We start from the raw sequence: 21,208 nt of genomic DNA on the forward strand, positions 1-21,208 counted from the left end.
GTTGATCGCATCTTTTACGCTGACATTAAAATCATTTGTCATCGGCACATCGCCTCGTGTACACAGGTAGCCTGTCGCTTGTAATGGAAACTACAGAGAGGGGCGAAATGAACGAGCGCACGAATAATCCTACTTACGAAAAAACCTCACTATTATTCTAACATATAATTCAGGTAGCGAGCGCCGATCGACTGGCGATATCATCGTTACAGGCAATTTATCTGCCGGTGTAAAAAAACCCTAAGGCTCAATGCACACGATGCGTATTACGTGAGGTTTTATCGCGTGTATTTGCGTGTGGCAAATCCGCAGCGTAATACGATACCAGCAAAGTAAAAAAGATTTAAGGAAATTTATCATTTCATGTAATCGCTTCATTTTTTTCAGCACGTAAATTTATTTTAAAATCTGCAGCATGTCGATTTATCTTGCGTTTCCGCTTGTGAATTGTATCTGCCTAGTTTTAAGGAACAACACATCAAAACGTAAAAAAAACGCACCGAAAAACGTTTTTACCTGCGACTTTCCTGCATTTTCATGGAGCCTAGACGTGTCAGCACAACTTCCAACTTCCCCATATTGCCACTAGGGGGAGCGGTAGTCTGAAAGTCAAGGCGAAATCTGTCGCCATAACTACCACGAAATAATGGTAACAACGAATAACCACAAGCGCGATCCGATGGTACAAACAATGTCAGAGCTGGATATAACTATTCAGGCCGTCCTATCATTCCTTTTGTGACACAAAAAAAAAAAGATCTCCCGCAGCTATGAAGACCTCGATTACCAGTTTCATTTCGTTCATAGGGCGCATTTAGATGAAACTTTTTTGGGCGCAAGTTTTGATGCGTTTTTTTTCTACCGCGCGGCCAAAAACGTCTCATCTAAATGCACCCTTGCTCCCCACCATGCAGTACCTCCATGTCACGTGGCCCTGCTTGGCTCCACCCTCAGCCGCCTGCGAAACCCCGCCTCTCCCGACCCACAATCCTTAGCAGCAATGACTAGCGCCGCAGCGTGCTCGTCACCAATCAGCAAGCCGTGCGTAGAGGGAGATCCGGCTGATATCAGTGCGCGATCAAGCTCCACCCCTCTTACACTGCGCGCCTGAATCCCTCCGCGCCACGCTCCCTCCCTCCGGCAGACCGCCCGGCACCGCCCGAGCTGTGACCCGGTACCGCCCGTATGGAGCTCATCGCTATCCTCGAGAAGACCGTATCTCCCGGTGAGTGTGAGGGTGCTGTTATTGTCGGCTTGAAAAACGAGTAGCAATCACTTAGGTGTAATGGCCCATAGGGTGGGATAGCCGGGTGTGACAGCAGTTAGGGCCTGGGTTTCGGAATAGGGTCTTATTCTGTCTTGCTCCCTGTCTCCCGCAGACCGCAATGAGTTGGAGGCGGCGCAGAAGTTCCTGGAGCAGGCGGCCATCGAGGACCAGGTAAAAAAAAAAAAAGACAAATGCCGGGGACTATGTGCGAGCCTGCACATGTAGTATTGGGACGTGTTGTGGCTGAGCTCTAGCGTAGTGTTTCCTGTGGTACAGTTGGCAATGCTCGGTCGCGGTGAGCGGTTGCCGGTTACGTTATGCTAGGAAAGGGCCGTGCTTAGGCCTCTTCTCCAACCGCCAATACATGCGCAGCCTAACATGCCCGCCACAAGCGAACATCCAATGAGGTAGCTAGGAGAGAGAGCCGGGTGGCGGCTGTCCAATAGGAAGGCGAGGCTGAGGGAGCGGCGCAGGGGGCGTTGGCCTAGCACGTTGGGTTGACTAGCGGCCTAGTGCCGGGAACTAAAGCGCATGTGGGGACGGTTCTATGATGGGGGTCACTGTGTGTGAACGGCACTTATAGCTTCAGTGCAGAGGGACGTCTCTCGTCAGGTCGTGCAGTGTGAGGTTCTGGTCCAGTACTCTGCAGCTCTTCACATGTCCAGTCAGACCATGTTGGGAGTTGTAGTTTCATAAGATCTACAGCCTCAGGTTGCTCACTACTGTCAGGTGGAACATTAACCAATGTCCGTTTTTGTTTTTTTACAGCTGTTTTGTGAATATTTGCCTTTAAAGGGGTTCTCCATGGTTCCCTGTCTGGCCTATTGCAGTAGTATTAGGGCCACTTAAGCTTATTTCCTTCTAGTGACCGAGCTGTGCACTGGCTGGGAACCACAGTGTCTGGTTGTTGCAGGAAATGCCAGTCAATGCCACAGGGTTCCTGGCACTTCCAGATATGAACTCGAGGAAGATATTAATCGTGTCGTCCAAATAAATCTTGTATACTTTGTTCGTGGTCTTGGCAGCACTTCTTGGAAACAGTGATTATTTTATTATTGGCAGTCTGCGTGATGTTTTACATGGAGTAACTTCTCTTAAAGTGGAGCCACCCACATATGACACTACCAGGTTCAGTTACCAGCTTGATAGCAGCAGCGGCTGTGGTTCTGTGACCGTGTGACATCACTTCTTGTCCTGTGCCCTTGTAGGCTCCTTGTTATCATGGGGGCTTGACCTGGATCCTAATCTGCTTGAACGTCCCTCCATACATTTTCATATCTGCCACTGTTTAGGCTAGTTATGATGTGGACAGTGATGTCCGTGGTGAAGTGGATTTGCTGAACTGAGAAGTTTTGTGACAAGGAGAGAAGATGATGCAGGATTTTGGCCAATATTAAGCACTTATATCCCATTCGTCATTTAAGCGACCACTATATAACACTCTTGGTAACTCTTAAAACAGTAGGATTGATTAAGAGCGATCTTCGGCAGCCCCATAGAAAAGAATGGAGTGGTGACCGAGCTTACCAGGAATAGCAAGATTAGGCTTTGTTCACATTTGCTGGGTTTCGTCAGACCTTTCCGCCAGGGTAGCCGCAAGCCATGGCTTCCCATTTTCATTAACATTTATTTCAATGGTAACGCTTCTGTTGCTAATAGTTTCCGTTTGTCTCGGTTCCGTGACGTTTTCTTTTTTTTTTTTTTTGCGCAGATTCAATAGCGTAGTCGAAAACCTTATGGAACAGACAAACGGAAACCATTAGCACTGGAAGCATTACCATTGAATTTAATGGTAGTGCAAACTGAAAGCTATGGTTTCCATTTGAGTTCCCCTAACGGAACCCTGACTCAGATGTGTACTAAGCCTGTTCTAGTGATCCGTGGGGGTCCCAGTGGCCTGACCTCCACCGATCACTTATCAACGATCCTGTGGATAGGTGATTGATCCTCTACTAGGCCACAGGAAATGAAGGCAGCCAGAAAATGCCACAGATGCTGAAAAATGTAAATAATTACTACACTTTCACGAAATTTTTGATGTCATAGAGACATATCAAAATTTTGGCTCTGTGGGGTCCTGGTGCTCGGACCGCCACCATTGCTGAAATGAAGGTGCAGAACGCTCAGCTGAGCACTGATCCGCGCTCATCGTCCTGCTGAAGACTAGATTATACACATTTTATGTGAGCCGTCTTCAGCCTGACAGGGAGCGCTGATCACAGCCAAAGAAGTGTTTGCTGTATACCAGAAAATTCAGCTTGAAGCCAATTAGTGGGGGTATCCACAACAAGACCCCACAGATCCAAACTTTTTGATGTCTCTGACACTTTATTAAAAGCTTGAAAATGTAGATGCGCTTTAAGTTACTACCATTTATAAAGTTATGGACTATCCCTAGGATATGCTATTACTTTATGATCCGTGTGGGGTCTGACCTCAGGGACCCCATCAACCTTGAGTGAAGGAGTCAGAGCTAATTTAGCGCTATGTCCCCTTTTTTAAGTTTTCCCGTACACATTAAAAGGACATGCTCAGGGCTTTTTTGGACACATCTTGAGATGGGAGGCTGTCCTAGTCAGGTGAGTAAGGGACATGGAGTGATAGAGAGAATTTGGCACGTTTCATGTATGGACATTGGAAAGAATTTAGCACGATGAGATTCTTTTCCCATTCGTCTCTTATGTTTTCCGGTTTCAGCTGTTTAATAGTAATACGTTTAAAGGGGTTGTCCCACAATACACATGTATCTCCTATCCACAGGATAGGAGATACATGTGTGATCGCTGGGGCTCCAACCACTGGTCCTCCGAAGTGCTCCATGAGAAGCATGGGAACTCCGGGGTCTGCCTGGCTTTTGTGTCCGGCAGCTCCATAGAAATGAAAGTAGCCTCGGTTGCGTTCGTGCGCATGCGTGACCGGCGCTCAATTCATTTCTATGGAGCTTCCAGACACAGACCCCGGAGGTCCCATGCTTCTCATGGAGCACTTCGGGGGACCAGTGGTCGGACCCCCAGCAATCACACATGCTTTGGGCTATTACTTTTTGCTACCACCATCAATGGGAAAGGGGTGCTGTAGTCTGTGACCTGTCTAGTTCCGAGGTGCCAGCAGTCATTGCATACAATAGATTGCTAATACTGTCTGGCAAAAGAATGCAGATAGTTTTTATGCCAAAGTTGAAATCCCTGCAGCAGTAATACTATAATTACATTCTGGACTTGCACCTTGCAGCGTTACTGCAGTGCACACTTTGGCCCAGTTCACATTTTATGGATTTCACTACGTACTTCTATGACCAATTCTGCATCCATGTGCAGATGTGGTGGAAAAAGTGACGTGTCCCTTATTGACGCGGACTTCTACACTTGGGTTAGTTGCACATTGAACTTCATCTGCAACAGAAATTTAGACTAGCTGCGGGTCCTGCACAATGGCAAATCTGACATGTCTGAACAAAACTTTTAAAGGGGTTGTCTGGGCACAGGGTGGTGTTTCATACTGATGACCTATCCACATAACAGGTCATGAGTATATGATCGGAGAGGGTCCAACAGCCAATAGGCTTTTACAGCTGCCTCTGGGCAACGGAAGTAATGCAGGGGTCTATGCCAAAGCACAAGGCTCCATACCCTGTTTAGTGGCCGTGCTGAGTTAGTGCAGCTCTGCTCCTATTCAAGTGAATGTGAGCAGAGCTGCAATGTTGGAACTGTGGATAGGTAATCAGTATGAAAAACTACCCCGTGCCCAGGCAACCCCTTTAAAAGTAATAGGATCTTTGTGGCTCTATGGGACAAAAAATTTAGGAAGCAGGTCAGTGTAGTGTTAATTCTTGGCTTATACATGTGTCTGTGTATATCTGTATATTGTTGCTGTTTGATTCACTCCTTTTGATAAATAAGACTCACAAAGTTCTTACGTTTTTTTTTGTTTTTTTTTTTGTACAGGCAACCTTCCTGTTGGAGCTCTCCAAAGTCCTTGCAAATCCTGGAAACAGTCAAGTGGCTAGAGTTGCATCTGGTTTGCAGATTAAAAACTCATTGACCTCAAAAGATCCAGATGTGAAGACCCAGTACCAACAACGCTGGCTAGCAATTGACTCTAACATCCGTAGGGAAATAAAAGCTTTGGTAAGTCAGGTGTTTGAGGTGTTCGTTTTTGGGTGTTTTTCAGAGACTAACTAAAGCTACAAAAATCTACTTTTATCTTGTATCTCCTCTCAGGTGCTGCGGACACTGGGCACAGAGAGCTACAGGCCCAGTTCAGCATCACAGTGCGTGGCAGGGATAGCATGTGCGGAAATAACAGTCAATCAATGGCCTCAGCTCATTCCACAGCTTGTTGCCAATGTTACAGATCCAAACAGCACAGAACACATGAAAGAATCTACGCTGGAAGCCATAGGGTACATCTGCCAGGACATCGTAAGTAATCTTTACCGGTGATTGAAGTGTTTTTCTTAAAGCGTGTATTTATTTCATAGCGTTTATATAGCTGTAATCTACAGAAGTTACATTTCTTTGTGAATACGTTGCTTCAATTTTCTTAAACTCATGCTGTTATGATTCAGAACTGTATTCACAATTACTGTCAACACTCCTATTGTCACACGCCTCAAGCAGCTTAGCTGAGCTCCTAGAATACACTAGGAGGGTATTCCAAAAGTAAAGACTACACTTCCCAGTATGCAGACTTTAAGTGAGTAGGAATGCTGGGAGATGTAAGATCCATCAGTAACAGCTTACCTGCATATAGATTAAATAAAAAAACTACAAGTACCCCAAAACAATGTATTTTATTTAACCCTTTCCCGTCGCTTATACCTATTTGCCTTGAGTGGGTACCATTGCCGCCGGGTCTCTGCTGTGTTGCGCAGCAGACACCCAGCAGCAATGCTTGCGATCAGAAAAATTTCTGATCGCAAGATTTAACCCCTCAGATGCCAGTGTCAATCTGAGGGGTTTTTACTGCCCTTTTGCTTTGGGGCAGGTCACCAGCTCCTGCCGGTGTACTCCTATAGCAGCTGGGAGCCCTGTGAACACTCCCAGCCCTGTTATAGGAAAGATTGCTATTGAGACCTGCCCGTGGCAGGTCTCAATAGCAATGAACTAATTGTGCCATAATCAAACCCCCCCCCCCCCCCAACACTTCCTAGATCACACATTCGGTTTCCCCATGTCCAAAAGTGCCCGAACTATAAAAATATTTATCCAATACAGTTAACATCGTAGCGGGAAAAGTCAAAATGGCCGAATCAGTTTTTGTTTTTTTTGCCACTTCAACCCCCACAAAAAAATGTAATAAAACATGATTGAAATGCCAGACATGCCCCCATATGGTATTAATATACGTTTTTCCAAGTACAAAGACGCCTTATACAGCTCTGTACACAGAAATATAAGTTATGGGGGTCACAATATGGCGATGCAAAAAAATGTTGGTTTCTTTCAAACTTTTTTTTAAATTTTTTAAAAGGAACTAAAACATAACAAAAGCTATATAAATTTGGTATCACGGTGATCGTACTGAGCCGCAGAATAAAGGTAATGCGTCATTTTCACCCTAAATTAAAAACCATAAATTAAAAAACAGTAGTGGAACTGCTGTTTTTTCAAATTCTAACCCATTCTGAACTTTTTTTTTTTTTCATGTTTCCCATTACACATTATAATGGTATCATCAAAAAGTACAAACTGTCCCATAAAAATTAAGCCGCCATATGGCTGTCAACTAAAAGTTATGTTTTGCCTTTTTTGAAGTTGGGGTGGGAAAAACAAAAGCACAAAAGAAAACTAGTCTGGTCCTGAAAGGGTTAATTGACATCTGAAATAGTTGTTCATGACTCAGACTAATAACCTACTTTGCTGGGCTGACAGATTGTAACAAAATTGTTAGCTACAGGGAGCCCACACATCCCGTTCCTAGTAGTATTGCTGACTGGTCTGTTAACAGGATCTCTGCTGAATATTCACTCAATAAACTCCTCCGCCTGGCTGTGGAGGGAAGCTAGTGCACCCTGTTAAGTATTGAGACTTGTACTGTAATGCATGTTAATTCTTCATGATTCTCCCCATTGTTCTTCTAGGACCCAGAACAACTGCAACACAAATGCAATGAAATCCTGACTGCTATAATCCAGGGTATGAGAAAAGAGGAGCCAAGCAACAATGTTCGGCTAGCAGCCACTAATGCTCTGCTCAACTCTCTGGAGTTCACCAAATCTAACTTTGATAAAGAGGTTTGTCTGTTTTTATATATGAATGCTATCTGTGATGTCGGTATATACCCTTTACCTATTGCCAGCTGGATTATACCCAGCTGGACTTGGTGCTATGGCATAAAAAAACCATAAAGAAAGTGTGGAATTGCTGAACTAGCAGCATCTGGTCCCTCTGCTTCAACCAGCTATTGTTAGAACAGAGCTGGTCTGATGGTTAACTCTGCTGACTTAGGAGGTGACTTCTGCAGTCGGTGAGAGGCGCAGAACAGACTGACACATTTAGTTCTTTAGACTTGTAATGTACATTCTAAAGAAGCGACAATCGCATGTTTAAGCTGTAGCCCCAGTCTTCGGGTATGTTCACACGCTTAACCAAAAACGTCTGACAATATGGAGCTGGTTTCAAGGGAAAACAGCTCCATGATTTTCAGAAGTTTTTTTTAGCAACTCGTGTTTTCGTGGCGTTTTTTACAGCCGTTTTTTACATGCACTTTTTCACAGCCGTTTTTCAAATGGCCGCTTAAAAAAACGGCCCGTCGGAACAGAATGCTGTTTTTCCCATTGAAATCAATGGGCAGATGTTTGGAGGCGTTCTGTTCTGCTGCCGGTTACGGGCCGAAAAACAGCCAAAAATGAGCAGTGTGAACATACCCTAATTGTAAAAAAAAACCACTATTCCAAGGCCTCTGTTTGCTTGATGTCTGCACTCAATGTTTTTTGTTTATAGCAATTAAATATTCATTCTTTTCTCACCTCTAGTCGGAAAGACATTATATTATGCAAGTGGTCTGTGAAGCAACACAGTGTCCTGATACCAGGGTGAGATCACATTTTATTTTTATTTTTAAAAATGGAAATTGCCACTAACATCACTACATTAATTATTTTATATATTTTTTTTTACACTACATTTTGTAGGTGCGGGTAGCTGCTCTACAAAACCTGGTGAAGATCATGTCCCTTTATTACCAGTATATGGAAACCTACATGGGTCCTGCACTTTTTGCTGTGAGTCTTGTGATGACCAGGCCTGCTCTAGTTTAACATAAAAGCGCTTTGACACAGATTTTGTGTTGCAGATCACGGTGGAGGCAATGAAGAATGAAATAGATGAAGTTGCTCTGCAGGGAATAGAATTCTGGTCTAATGTCTGTGATGAGGAGATGGACCTGGCAATTGAAGCAACTGAGGTAACAGAATCTGAATTACCACTCTTATTCACTCCTCCTGGATCTGAGCTGGGCTTACTGAGACTTTATTATATAAAAATAGGAGACTATAATAGGGTCCTGTAGTTTAAGGCTGTGGCTACACCCTCCACAGTAATGGTCCATAGGAATACTAGGATGTAGGAGACTTGCCCAAGACAAAATAATATATACACGTGGAGCAACAGATGCTATTAAGCAGCTAGAATAGTGATCTTGGATATGATTGCAGTTACGCAATGTCACCTGGTTATGGGAAGATCTCGCTATCCAAATTCAGAGCAGGTGCGCAAGTTAAGTATTGACTAAAATAGGACAGTTGCTTGTTTTTGCAACTGCCCTTCTAAGGCCCTGTTAAGTTTTTCACTGAAACGGCTCCGCAAAAAACGGCCGAAAATGCCTCATTGATTTCAATGGGAGGCGGTTTTTTACCGCGAGTGGAAAAACCATCTCGCGGTAAAAAAAAGCGACATGACCGGTCGTGAGTCCGTTTCCGCCTCCAAAACCCCATTTCAATCAGTGGGAGACGGGGAAAAAAAAACGCCTCGAGTGTTCTGACACATTTTTGTCAAACCACTGTGCAAAAAAACACCTGGAGCAGATTTTGCAGGAGGAATTTTCCTCCTTTTAAAAAACTGTGTGAACTAGCCCTTAGCGTTGGATGTATTATTTTGAGAGCTCATTAAATAAGCTTCTTTTGGTCATACTTGTTTCTATGTCTGAAGATGACAAGCTCATGCACCACACATAAAAGATCGTGTTGATTATGATGCTCTGAAGGCTGAAACTTAGGGTTTTGACCAAATTAGGCATAATTCATCTTTCTATATCATATAGACAGCTAGATATATCATATTTTGGAACTGATTGTATTAAACCTTTTTAGGCTGCTGAACAGGGGACACCACCAGAACACACCAGCAAGTTCTATGCTAAGGGGGCTCTACAGTACCTTGTTCCTATACTGACACAGACGTTGACCAAACAGGTGAATATGTCTTTCCTATTTTGGAACCGATTTAACAGCAATTAACAAATTCTTGCCTTGCATTATTAGTCTTTATCAAACTTTGGGTTTATGCCTCCTAAAACTTCTACCACATAAAACTTTTCTCAATACTGCTAGGGTTTGTATCTTATCAGTATCCAACTACCTGATCTTTGCTACTAGGATGAGAATGACGACGACGATGACTGGGACCCCTGTAAGGCTGCTGGGGTATGCCTTATGCTCCTTGCTACCTGCTGTGAAGATGACATTGTTCCCCATGTGCTGCCATTCATCAAAGAACACATTAAGAACCCAGATTGGCGCTACAGGGATGCAGCCGTCATGGCATTTGGCAGTATACTCGAAGGTCCAGAAGCTTGCCAGCTAAAGCCACTAGTCATCCAGGTTAGTGCTTTCTTACATTGTTTTTTTTTTTAAATGTAACCTTTACTGTCTCAGGATGACCAGTTCATGCACCACACAGAATAAACTGTGTTGATTATGAATCTCTGAAGACATTTGAGCATCAGATTACTATTAAGTCTGAACCCTAATAGTTGAGCAGTATGTATCATGCCACAGAGATTCTGCAGTTATAAAGTGTTTATTGTACTACTTGTGAAAGAAATTGATTTGACACTGCTTGTTAACGGAGGGTTTAACATTTGGAGATTACTTGTTTTGGTCGATACTTTCTGTTTAGTAAAAGGCAAACAAAGTTTTTTGTAAGTTGGGTATGTTCAGAGAAATACCTAAGTGAATATTCGCCCTTTTCTTGAGTGACTTGGCTTCTAGATGTAAATCTGGTGAGAACTAACATCGCATTTTACCTTTTTATATATCCAAAATTCGCCGAATTTTGTTTGCAAGATCTGTTTCTTCCTTCATTGAATTTTGTGTCTGCTTTATCCTAGGCAATGCCCACACTCATTGAGCTGATGAAGGATCCCAATGTTGTGGTTAGGGACACTACTGCTTGGACTGTAGGAAGGATATGTGAGCTTCTGCCAGAGGCAGCCATCAATGATGTCTACCTTGTTCCACTACTGCAATGCCTCATAGAGGGCCTAGGGGCTGAGCCACGAGTGGCTACAAATGTTTGCTGGGTAAGTAATTAGTCCGGATGTTTGTGAAATCCAATTGTATAATATGGAAGGTTTCTTCCATGGCACTGGTTAACAGTAGAGTTATAAAGTCTGCTTGCTTTTAGGCTTTCTCCAGTTTGGCTGAGGCTGCGTATGAAGCAGCAGATGTAACTGATGACCAGGAGGAGCCAGCCTCATATTGCTTGTCTAGCTCCTTCGAGGTGATTGTACAGAAACTGCTCGAAACGACTGACAGGTGAGCAGTGCATTCAATCAATCACTTCCACTTCCCTGGAGTTTTGACTGACTTTCAATGAGCTGGAAGTGTTAGTTATAATTAAAGGATAACTCAATAAGCTACTTTATCAAAGCCGTATTTCCGTCTCAGACGCTTATGGTATATCCACATGCCATAAATGTCAGATAGGAATACCCCAAGGTAGAATTTGTAAAAATCCAATCTTTTCAATGAGACTGGTACCAAGGGTGATAACATTAATAGCTTGTCTTTCACTTATAAGGACTGTACCAGAATCAACAATTATCACCTATCTAGGGGATAACTGTCTGATTGCTGAGACCCCCAACAATAGCCAATATGTGTCTCAGGCCCCCTTCTCTACATTGCTCAATCGCAGTGAGGAGGACATTGAATGAAGTAGTGATCAAGCACGTGGGCTGCTTAATGTCTCGGGATGACGGCACAGTGGGTGGCGGTTTCCGTCAGTTTAATAGACCTTGATTGGTGTATTGGTCACATGCTGGACCGCTGCTCCATTCAAGCTCCTCACTGCGGGAAGGGCAGTAAGGGAGAATGGAGGGGGGGGGGTCGGGACCCCCTATTCATGTGATCGGTATGGCCCCCAGCGATTAGACATCATTACTTATACTGTGGTGATTGTCTATTTTGATACAACACTTTTAAAGCATGTCTGCACTTGGGGAGAAACAAAATATAGCTTTTATGTCTTATAGAAGGTAACTTTGCCTTCTGGCTCTGTGCAGACGTCCAGCTGGAGGCTAATGCCTTAAAAATTTGCATAGGCCCTCAACATTTAAGACTCTTGGCATTTCAATGTAGAAACAGTTTCCTCGTCTCAGGATGACTTGTTCATGCACCACGCAGATTTAACACTGTGTTGATTATGAATTTCTGAAGACCTCTTAAATATTTTATTTTAAGTCAGCAACAGTGTTGTAGGTTGATATTGGCAATTGAGTAGTCTGATTTTCCTCCTACTCAGACCTGATGGACACCAGAACAACCTACGGAGCTCTGCCTACGAAGCCCTAATGGAGATAGTAAAGAACAGTGCTAAGGACTGCTACCCTGCTGTGCAGAAAACTACTCTAGTAATTATGGAGCGGCTGCAGCAAGTTCTTCAGATGGAGGTAGGAGTGGGAGCATCTGCTGCGTGACACATACATTTTTGGAGGCAGGATGATGTTCTTATGCATTCCACCTAATTTCTTTCTACAGTCCCACATACAGAGCACGTCAGACAGGATACAGTTTAATGATTTGCAGTCCCTTCTCTGTGCTACACTCCAGGTAAGTGTCCCTTATTATACTTGTGTCTTGTTCAGCCCAAAGCTTTGCAGATAAGCACAAGGGGAATAGTGTCTGAGGATGACTAGTTCATGCACCACGCAGATCTTGCTGTGTTGATTATGACGTTCTGAAGACATATCTAGTTTCTTTATGTATTTGTAATTCAAATCTTTTATGCCTCCATTCAGACCAATATTTTCAGTATTACCTTAAAGGGGTTATGTGGGGACAAAAAAATGACCCAGCTGTACTCCATGTACAAGTAGGAGCAGTAATACAGCCGGGGTTGTGAGCCGGGGACTAACAGTCGTATCGTCATCAAAGGCGGCTGTGCAACTGGACATCCAGTCCCCCAGCAGCACTATGAAAATCTGTTAAAATCTCAATCGGTGCGATGGGGAACCAGAATGTATATTGGCAGTACTCACAGTGCAGGAGAAGTACACGGCTAATTTTTTAATGCTTAACGTGTGAACTGCATAGAGTAGACATGCTTATTTTATTGACTAGATTTAAACTTTTGCATATTATAAGTACATTTCAATACCTTTGTAAACCTCAGTACACCTCACATAAGAGGTGTAAACCTGGATGCCATACAGACCAGATCTGAAGCTGCGCACTCCTTACCTTTCAGCTGAATGGCTGGTTAGGCCTAATATAACTAAGCCTGAGGCCCTGTTCACACTGTGTATTTATTGTGCATGCCAAAATACACGTAACAAATAATGCTTGATTAAACTTCTCATTGAAAGCACCCTGTTAGTACATACAACGCGTGTTTTTTTTCCTTTTTTTTTGCTTTACCAAAGCGGTTTGAAAAAAAAACGTGTCGCATAAAAAAGCTTCAGGTCCATTATTTGGCGAGTAAAACGTGCCAAATGTGCCCATAGTCAATGGAGTACAAACTAGGGGTAGGGCCAAATTTGCAGCAAGTACACGGTTTACACTTATTTTTTTTGCGCCGTGTGAATATGCCCTTACACTGCACCACCAGGCTGGTTTTTCAATTGGGAGGAAAGCTAAACAAGCGCTTTTGGCAGGCATGTGTTAGGTACATTATGAAATGGCGAGTCCATAAAACTGGTAGTCTGTCTTGTGTACTAGATTTCTATCTTTTTCCTCATTCAAGAACGTACTTCGCAAAGTGCAACCCCAAGATGCCCTACAGATATCTGATGTGGTCATGGCCTCTCTGCTGCGCATGTTCCAGAGCACGGCAGGTTCAGGTGGTGTACAGGAAGATGCCCTAATGGCTGTGAGTGCTTTAGTTGAAGGTGAGTGGCAGATGAGATTGAAGTTCTGTCTTGTAGAGAACTGAGCCGCACTCCATCTTTCTGCGGTTATTTGGGGTAACGCTGATGGTTTTTATTTCCATACATTGTGATGAGCCCGGGACCACTGTCTGAGGATGACTACTTCATGCACCTCACAGAATTTGCGGTGTTGATTATGACTCTCTGATCTTTTATTTGTGAAATTTGCCCTAAATTCTCTTTTCCTGTTTTCTCATGTTTTTTGTTGTCTTTATATATAATTGCAGTTCTAGGAGCGGAGTTTTTGAAATACATGGATGCATTTAAACCTTTCCTTGGCATTGGACTCAAGAACTATGCAGAGTATCAGGTGAGATCATTTATCTTCCTATGTCGCTGCAATTCTAGCTTTACCCAGCTGCCATGGTAATGCTTCCAATATTGAGAATAATCAATCTTGACTGTATCCAAAAAGAAACCCTTAGTCAAGTTCCCCACTAGCCATACAGGCTCTATTTCAAACTTGCTTTAAATTCGGGCCTACCCCCACTTTGATACAACTTTTAGGCTATTTTTCTTACTATGGTGTGTTATTCCCTATTAAAGGTAATGTAGGATTCCAAAACTTGACGTTCTAGCCGTAGGATAGGCCATCAAATAGATCTTTAGAGGTTCGACTCTAGGCACCCCTTGCCAATCAGCTGTTGTAAGTGGCAGCATCGCTCTGATTACATTGGGGTTCTAGGCTATTTGTATTTGCCGTTACTTCCATAGCGGCTGTGCATGGTATTGCAGAGTTGTTCCATTTAAGTAGGACATGTTTGATTTACTTCAGTTGCAGATTCTGCATAAAAAATCAGCTGCTTGTGAGAACATCCTAAGGGATAAACCTTAAATATAAATGCATGTAAAAGCCACTGCAAATGCTGATATACTATAGATTTTGGTGTTTTATATTACAAAAATGCATGTCAAATGTGGTTCTTCAGGGTTTCAGCTGTCTTGTAGTTCTTGTTCGCAGCATATTCTGCACCATAGGTTGCTGCGTTATCTTGATGATCAGTTTTAAGCTCACCCTGTACTTTCATATACATCTTGCTGTATTTTGTGCAGTCACTCATTGACAGAAGCTCATGGCTTATTACTCTCCTGATGTAGGTTTGCCTGGCCGCTGTTGGACTTGTAGGGGACCTTTGCCGAGCTCTCCTAACAAATATTTTGCCGTTCTGTGATGAGATGATGCAACTTTTGTTGGAGAACCTTGGGGTAAAGAATACACTTCTACTTTAAGCAATGCTGTAAGATACAGAAGACCTGGTTGTCTCTGATTTGAGTCCTACAGTCTTCAACTTTTGTCTTCCAGAATGAGAATGTTCACCGCTCAGTAAAACCTCAAATCCTTTCTGTGTTTGGAGATATAGCTCTGGCAATTGGAGGAGAGTTCAAGAAATACTTGGAAGTGGTACTGAACACTCTGCAGCAAGCCTCTCAGGCTCAGGTGGACAAGGTAAGTAGGTGGCTTTTTTTTCTCTTCACCTGTAAGTACAATAGAAAATAGAAGCATCTGTGGCTTACGTCTCTATTTTTGTTTTAGACAGATTATGATATGGTAGATTACCTCAATGACCTGCGTGAAGGCTGCCTGGAGGCATACACAGGCATTATCCAGGGTCTTAAAGGAGACCAAGAGAATGTTCACCGTGAGTAGAACCATGCAGACACTTTTTGTGGACTTGAGAGATTTAATTGTATTCCGAGGGCGGAAAGTCCTCTGAGCGGCCGCCCTGTAAGACATTGTTTTGCCTGTATCAGCCACTGCAGGGGATATACCTGCCTGGCTGTGACTTTCCCCAGGAAAAAAAAAATCTGCTGTGCGCCGGGTGCGGTAACTGGGAAGATCAGCTGATTGCCACAGAGGCAACATTCTGAGTGCGGTTGTCCCTGAGACAACCTGTTTTAGGATATGAACACACACGATGGATACGCTGCGTTTCTTTCCTGGAAGTCGCAGGTTTTTGAGCGGCATGTCGGCTGCAGAAATCATGCAGGGATAAAAAAGTGTTTACATTGGCTGGAGTCATGGCAACGCATCCCTCTTCTGAGCATAGCCCGGCCTCCTGGGATGACGCTGTAGTCCATTTGACTGCTGCAGCAGTCACATTTGATGAAACTGCATCCCAGGAGGCCGGGCTATGCTCAGAACAGATGGTGTTGTCGATTAGGACTGGCCAGGGACAAGTAGAATTGTTTTTTAAATTGGCTATTCTTTTTCTCACTTGTGATTTTTGCGGCAGAATTACAGCCTTTCCGCTGCAAAAGTCGAAACACGTAGATCTTTGTTACAGGTTTTACCTCCCCGTTGAATTCAATGGGGATAGCCTACAAAACCGAAGAGCAGCAATTCTGCACGATAGATTCACATCTTGCGGGTTAAACTGCGTTGCAGGTCCATTTTATGAACTTTTTTGGTTTTATTTATTTCTATTTTTTCCGCTGTGGATGAGATTTGTCAAATCTCATCCACACTGCTGGTATTGTACTACGCTGTGATTTTTCTGCCATGAAATCCAGTGTGAAAAATCCAGTGTTTACGCCTAGTGCGTTCCTACCCTTAAGCTGGACCTTGCTAAAGAGTTCTCTGGCTTTCTCGTGTGATCTTAGGAGTGGCAGTCACATAACAGGATGTCCATGGAGAGTAAGGCTCCGTTCACATCCGCATTATGTTTCCACTGCTCCCAATGGGAAGAATCATGTAGCCTACTGCAATAACCACCCGGTTTGGATCCTGTTATGCCAGTGGGTGAAAAGGAACCTCTACTATGTCAACCCCAGACCAAAAAATCAATATACAAAATGTCACTAAATAACATGCTTTTCGCCGATATTTAATATATATATAATTTTTATTTTTTTTAAACCGCATGAAAAAGTGAAACTTTTTTTTTTCTTCATGCAGTTAGAAAGCCAGACTAATGCAGTGTGAAGGAGCAAGAGTTGTAGATGTAACTTTTTCTAATACATGTTAGTGTATTTAGTGTTAAGTAATTGGGTGGAAAATTTACTGCAACAATCCTCTTCTCTGAATAGCTGATGTAATGCTGGTGCAGCCACGTGTGGAGTTCATCCTATCGTTTATTGATCACATTGCTGGAGATGAGGATCATACAGACAAGGTGGTGGCTTGCGGTGCAGGACTTATTGGGTGAGTATGGGACTGATGTGTGTAATTGACATACATGCCATGCAACTTCCAAGTATAGCCTGTATCATTCTATTCACTTAAACCGAAGGTCAATCTAAAGTTAACCGTGGAATTTACCATTAAAGGGGTTTGCCCATGAGACATTTGACATTTCCACAGGATCTGTCAGATGCGGGTCCCACCTCTGGGACCTGCACCTAACTCTAGAACGGGGCCCCCTAAAACCTGTTCTAGCTTTGTCTAACGTTGCTTACTCCCAGCCACGTCCTGGTTATATGGTCGAGAGTTACGGAAGCAGCGTAGTTCGCTGAACTACGCGGTTTCCGTAACTCCCATAGTAGTGAATGGCAGTTATGGAAGCGGCGTAGCATGCGAGCTACTGTTTCCGTAACGATTATTCCGTTCTATGGGAGTTACGGAAACAGCGTAGCTCAACTAGCCAGAATAAGGGAGGGGGGATTGTGTGAGGACACTAAAGTGTGTGTCTACCCCAAATTTGTAGCGTAAATCATTGAGGTTGCTTTACCACAGTGACCATGCTGCAACTATGCGGTTTCCGTAACTCCCATAGAAGTGAATGGCAGAACGGAAGCAGCGTAGCATGCGAGCTAAGCGTTTTCCGTAACCACTATTCAATTCTATGGGACAGATCTGCCTTAAAGAGGCTCTGTCACCAGATTTTGCAACCCCTATCTGCTATTGCAGCAGATCGGCGCTGCAATGTAGATTACAGTAACTTTTTTATTTTTAAAAACCGAGCATTTTTGGCCAAGTTATGACCATTTTTGTATTTATGCAAATGAGGCTTGCAAAAGTACAACTGGGCGTGTTGAAAAGTAAAAGTACAACTGGGCGTGTATTATGTGCGTACATCGGGGCGTTTTTACTTCTTTTACTAGCTGGGCGTTCTGACGAGAAGTATCATCCACTTCTCTTCAGAACGCCCAGCTTCTGGCAGTGCAGACACAGCGTGTTCTCGAGAGATCACGCTGTGACGTCACTCACAGGTCCTGCATCGTGTCAGACGAGCGAGGACACATCGGCACCAGAGGCTACAGTTGATTCTGCAGCAGCATCAGCGTTTGCAGGTAAATCGATGTAGCTACTTACCTGCAAACGCTGATGCTGCTGCAGAATCAACTGTAGCCTCTGGTGCCGATGTGGCCGACACGATGCAGGACCTGTGAGTGACGTGTCAGATCTGCACTGACAGAAGCTGGGCGTTCTGAAGAGAAGTGGATGATACTTATCAGAACGCCCAGCTAGTAAAAGAAGTAAAAACGCCCCGATGTACGCACATAATACATGCCCACTTGGACTTTTACTTTTCAACACGCCCAGTTGTACTTTTGCAAGCCTCATTTGCATAACTACAAAAATGGTCATAACTTGGCCAAAAATGCTCGTTTTTTAAAAATAAAAACGTTACTGTAATCTACATTGCAGCGCCGATCTGCTGCAATAGCAGATAGGGGTTGCAAAATCTGGTGACAGAGCCTCTTTAATGATTCCAGTTATTTTCATTCAGGTCAACTACTTCCAACATTTTTCATCATTTTAGTGTAGCTTTTCTTTCCTTTGAAAGGCTTGACTAAAAGATGTAGTCATTGTTCCAACAGAGATTTGTGCACAGCATTTGGGAAGGATGTTGTCAAATTAGTGGAGACTCGACCGATGATCCATGATTTGCTGACAGAAGGCAGGCGATCAAAGACGAACAAGACAAAAACTCTTGCCACCTGGGCAACCAAGGAGCTGAGGAAGCTTAAAAACCAAGCTTGGTATGTAGTCTCAAGATTTTTTTTGACATTTGATTGGGGTTTTTGACATTCTATTTACTTTGGCCTCTCTTCTGTCTTCAGACCACAGCGGCCGGGTGAAGCTGTGATAACCCACTGGAAATCTCCAACCTTTACGAAAACAAAAAAAAATTATATCCCGGAAGCGAGAAGTATGAGCGGGGTTCTGAATGTTTGAGAGTGAGAGAGTGACTGAGTGAGGCTTCAAACATACCACATGGATAACGCGACCACAGCAGTGCTGTGAGAAGAGCAGACTTCCTGGGAGAGGGGATGAGAGCTGCGACCTTATCCGCCCACCAGCTGAGAGGAGCAAGGGCCTGAGGGCCTTCACAAATTAGGTGTCTGCTTTCACTGCCTTGTGGCCAGGGCAGAGCAGGAGTGACTGGTGTAACTTTTTTTTTTTTTTTTTTCTTTTTCAGTCCATTGTTACATCTGGCTTTACTTTTCTTATACTTCAAGCCCCCTGTCTTAAAAAAGCAGCCTACACTTCATAGCTGCGGATAACATCTTTTAGTGCAGGGGGATCTGTATGGAAATATTCTCAAGAGCAAGTGTGTGTGAGTGCGGAGGTCTAGCAGTCTGCAGTCTGAACTTCATTTACTGTTTATTCTGAGGAGGAGGTGTTAATGTTGAACATGCTTCTGGAGCCACCTGAAGGAGTAACGCCGTTATTACTAGATGCACAACACAAGCATTCTAGATTACAAATTCAAGGTCTGTTTCTCTAGGTTTTTTTAATATATTTTTTTTTTTAACTATTTTCTTTCCAGAGGTGTGTTTTGCATGGCAAATGCCCCTGGCAGGGAAGTAGTTAAGGGAAACACTGGCTTGGTTATTCTCCAGTCCTGTAGTAAGCAAGCGGCAGCCTGCGCCGTTCACTTTTGTAAGTCTGTGAATGGAGCAAGGGAGAGCAGGGAAGTGCGAGATGGCAAATGTAGGAATATTGCCCGACCCTTTTATACAAAGTTAAACTGGAGGGTGCAAGGCTTTTGAGGGATCTATCTGACCCTCAGTGTTGTAATTTGTAAAGAAAAGATAGCCCTCAAATGTGCCAAAGAATCAAATCCTTAAATTTTCAGAATGTGAAATTCCCTTTTTCTTGCAGCCAGGGGGGGCTGTGGGGCGTTGGCTCTGCACAAGCTCCCTGTGCTTGCTCTTCTAGCAGTGAAATGGTTTCATCTACACAGTATAACAAGGCTATTGCTTGTACGGTAGATACAGCCGCTTTGTGGTTTGAAGAACAGATTAATTTAATCAGGTAATAGACTCAGTGGAGTCACGATTTCCTAGTGAATTGAGCTGCATTCTCATGAATTCTTCACTTCACACAGTTGCTGCATTTTTAGTGTATAGGCAATGGGTACTTCTAAGATGAGTTAAAGTAATGCTATGCTATAGAGCGGGCAATGCTAACTTTTATTTCAGAGTCTAATGTGATATTCAATTTCCTGCACTTAAAGAAAATGAAAACATTGAAAAAATAGTTCAAACGAAGAAAAATACAAAAAAAAAACTTAAGTATATTATAGATACGGACTGGATGTACGTTGGACCGTGGCACTTGTACAAGGTTCTATTTTTTCACTGCAGTTAAATATTAATAAAATGGTGTCAAACATCCCCTGCCCTTCATCTTGTGGTTTTTGTTTAATTTGGCCTGAGCACTTTTTATCCCCCTTTTCTTCTGTACCAAGGCCGTGTTTAAAAGGCAGCAAATAATGCATCTGCACCCATTCCTCTGTTCACACGTTTCTCTTACCGGGGTGGCGTAGCAGCGTACATGGAACAAGGCATCGCGCTTAACAAGTAATCTAACGCGCCAAGGTGGAAACTCTTCAATACGTACCTTAGTAGCATGTCCAAAAACAGCTGGTCTAACACGGATACCTTCCCGGTCTGTGAAGATGGAAGCATTTTTGGTATTTGCAAGGTCTTAAAAAACTTGATGATCTGGCTGTGCTTGTGTCCTATGCAATGTTATTCTTATGGAAAAAGACTTCTGCACAGGACTGTCAAGTGCTGGTGTGGGCATGGGTACGCCCTCGACTAATCTGATGGCAATAAATGATTTATATGAAGTGTACTGTATGGAGGGCAGTTAAACTATTCCTCTTCCCAGATGGATGTGGGAAAATTGCAAGCTATTAGGTTTCCATCATGATTCCTTTCTAGGCTGTGCCATTTGTAGATTGCAAGGAGAATAAACAATGACACAGTGGCAGAAATGAAACCTGTGTGTGTCTCTCTTTAACTTAATAAATTATGAAATTCATGATCTGTCAAATTATCTGGAAATACCTAATGGTTGTGAAGCTTAAAGGGGTATTTCCAGAACAATTATCGCGTAGCCACAAGATAGGTGCTAATTTACTGCCAGGGACCACAAATGCCAAGGTCCGCCTCACTGCACCACCCGCAGTGTGGAGCAGCTTAAATAAAGCCGTGGTCGAGCATGTGTTTTTTGCTCCATTCTAAGCCTGTAGGAAAGAAGGAACCGGCCAAGTACAGCGCTTTGTGGTTTCCATCTGTCCCATAGACCTTGAATGGAGTGGCAGATGAGCATGTGGTGCTGCTCCGTTTAAAGTCCCATGGGACTGACCTGAGACGACTAAGTACCGTGCTGGGCTT

The 21,208-nt window shown here is 43.5% G+C and overlaps 1 protein-coding gene across 1 annotated transcript; it reads left to right on the forward strand.

Moving 5' to 3' along the window:
• Positions 1 to 1,025: 1,025 nt before the first annotated feature.
• On the forward strand, positions 1,026 to 20,810 carry KPNB1 (karyopherin subunit beta 1). Its single transcript, XM_075846125.1, has 22 exons — positions 1,026 to 1,225; positions 1,380 to 1,438; positions 5,212 to 5,394; positions 5,488 to 5,688; positions 7,350 to 7,502; positions 8,244 to 8,303; positions 8,403 to 8,492; positions 8,564 to 8,674; positions 9,579 to 9,680; positions 9,864 to 10,088; positions 10,598 to 10,789; positions 10,894 to 11,024; positions 12,013 to 12,160; positions 12,249 to 12,320; positions 13,453 to 13,597; positions 13,864 to 13,946; positions 14,735 to 14,842; positions 14,940 to 15,083; positions 15,171 to 15,276; positions 16,664 to 16,778; positions 18,398 to 18,559; positions 18,641 to 20,810. Coding segments are annotated over exons 1-22 (2,631 nt in total). The 5' UTR covers positions 1,026 to 1,185; the 3' UTR covers positions 18,642 to 20,810.
• Positions 20,811 to 21,208: the final 398 nt, after the last annotated feature.

The sequence above is a fragment of the Rhinoderma darwinii genome, chromosome 13 (assembly GCF_050947455.1).
Source record: "Rhinoderma darwinii isolate aRhiDar2 chromosome 13, aRhiDar2.hap1, whole genome shotgun sequence".
In the NCBI taxonomy this organism is placed as follows: Eukaryota; Metazoa; Chordata; class Amphibia; order Anura; family Rhinodermatidae; genus Rhinoderma; species Rhinoderma darwinii.

Excerpts from the sequence above, each read along its gene's own strand:
- KPNB1 (XM_075846125.1), top strand. The coding sequence starts at position 1,186 with ATGGAGCTCATCGCTATCCTCGAGAAGACCGTATCTCCCG. Across the intron at positions 1,439-5,211 it reads AGGCGGCCATCGAGGACCAG|GCAACCTTCCTGTTGGAGCT; the intron begins GTAAAAAAAAAA and ends TTTTTTGTACAG. Across the intron at positions 9,681-9,863 it reads CACAGACGTTGACCAAACAG|GATGAGAATGACGACGACGA; the intron begins GTGAATATGTCT and ends CTTTGCTACTAG.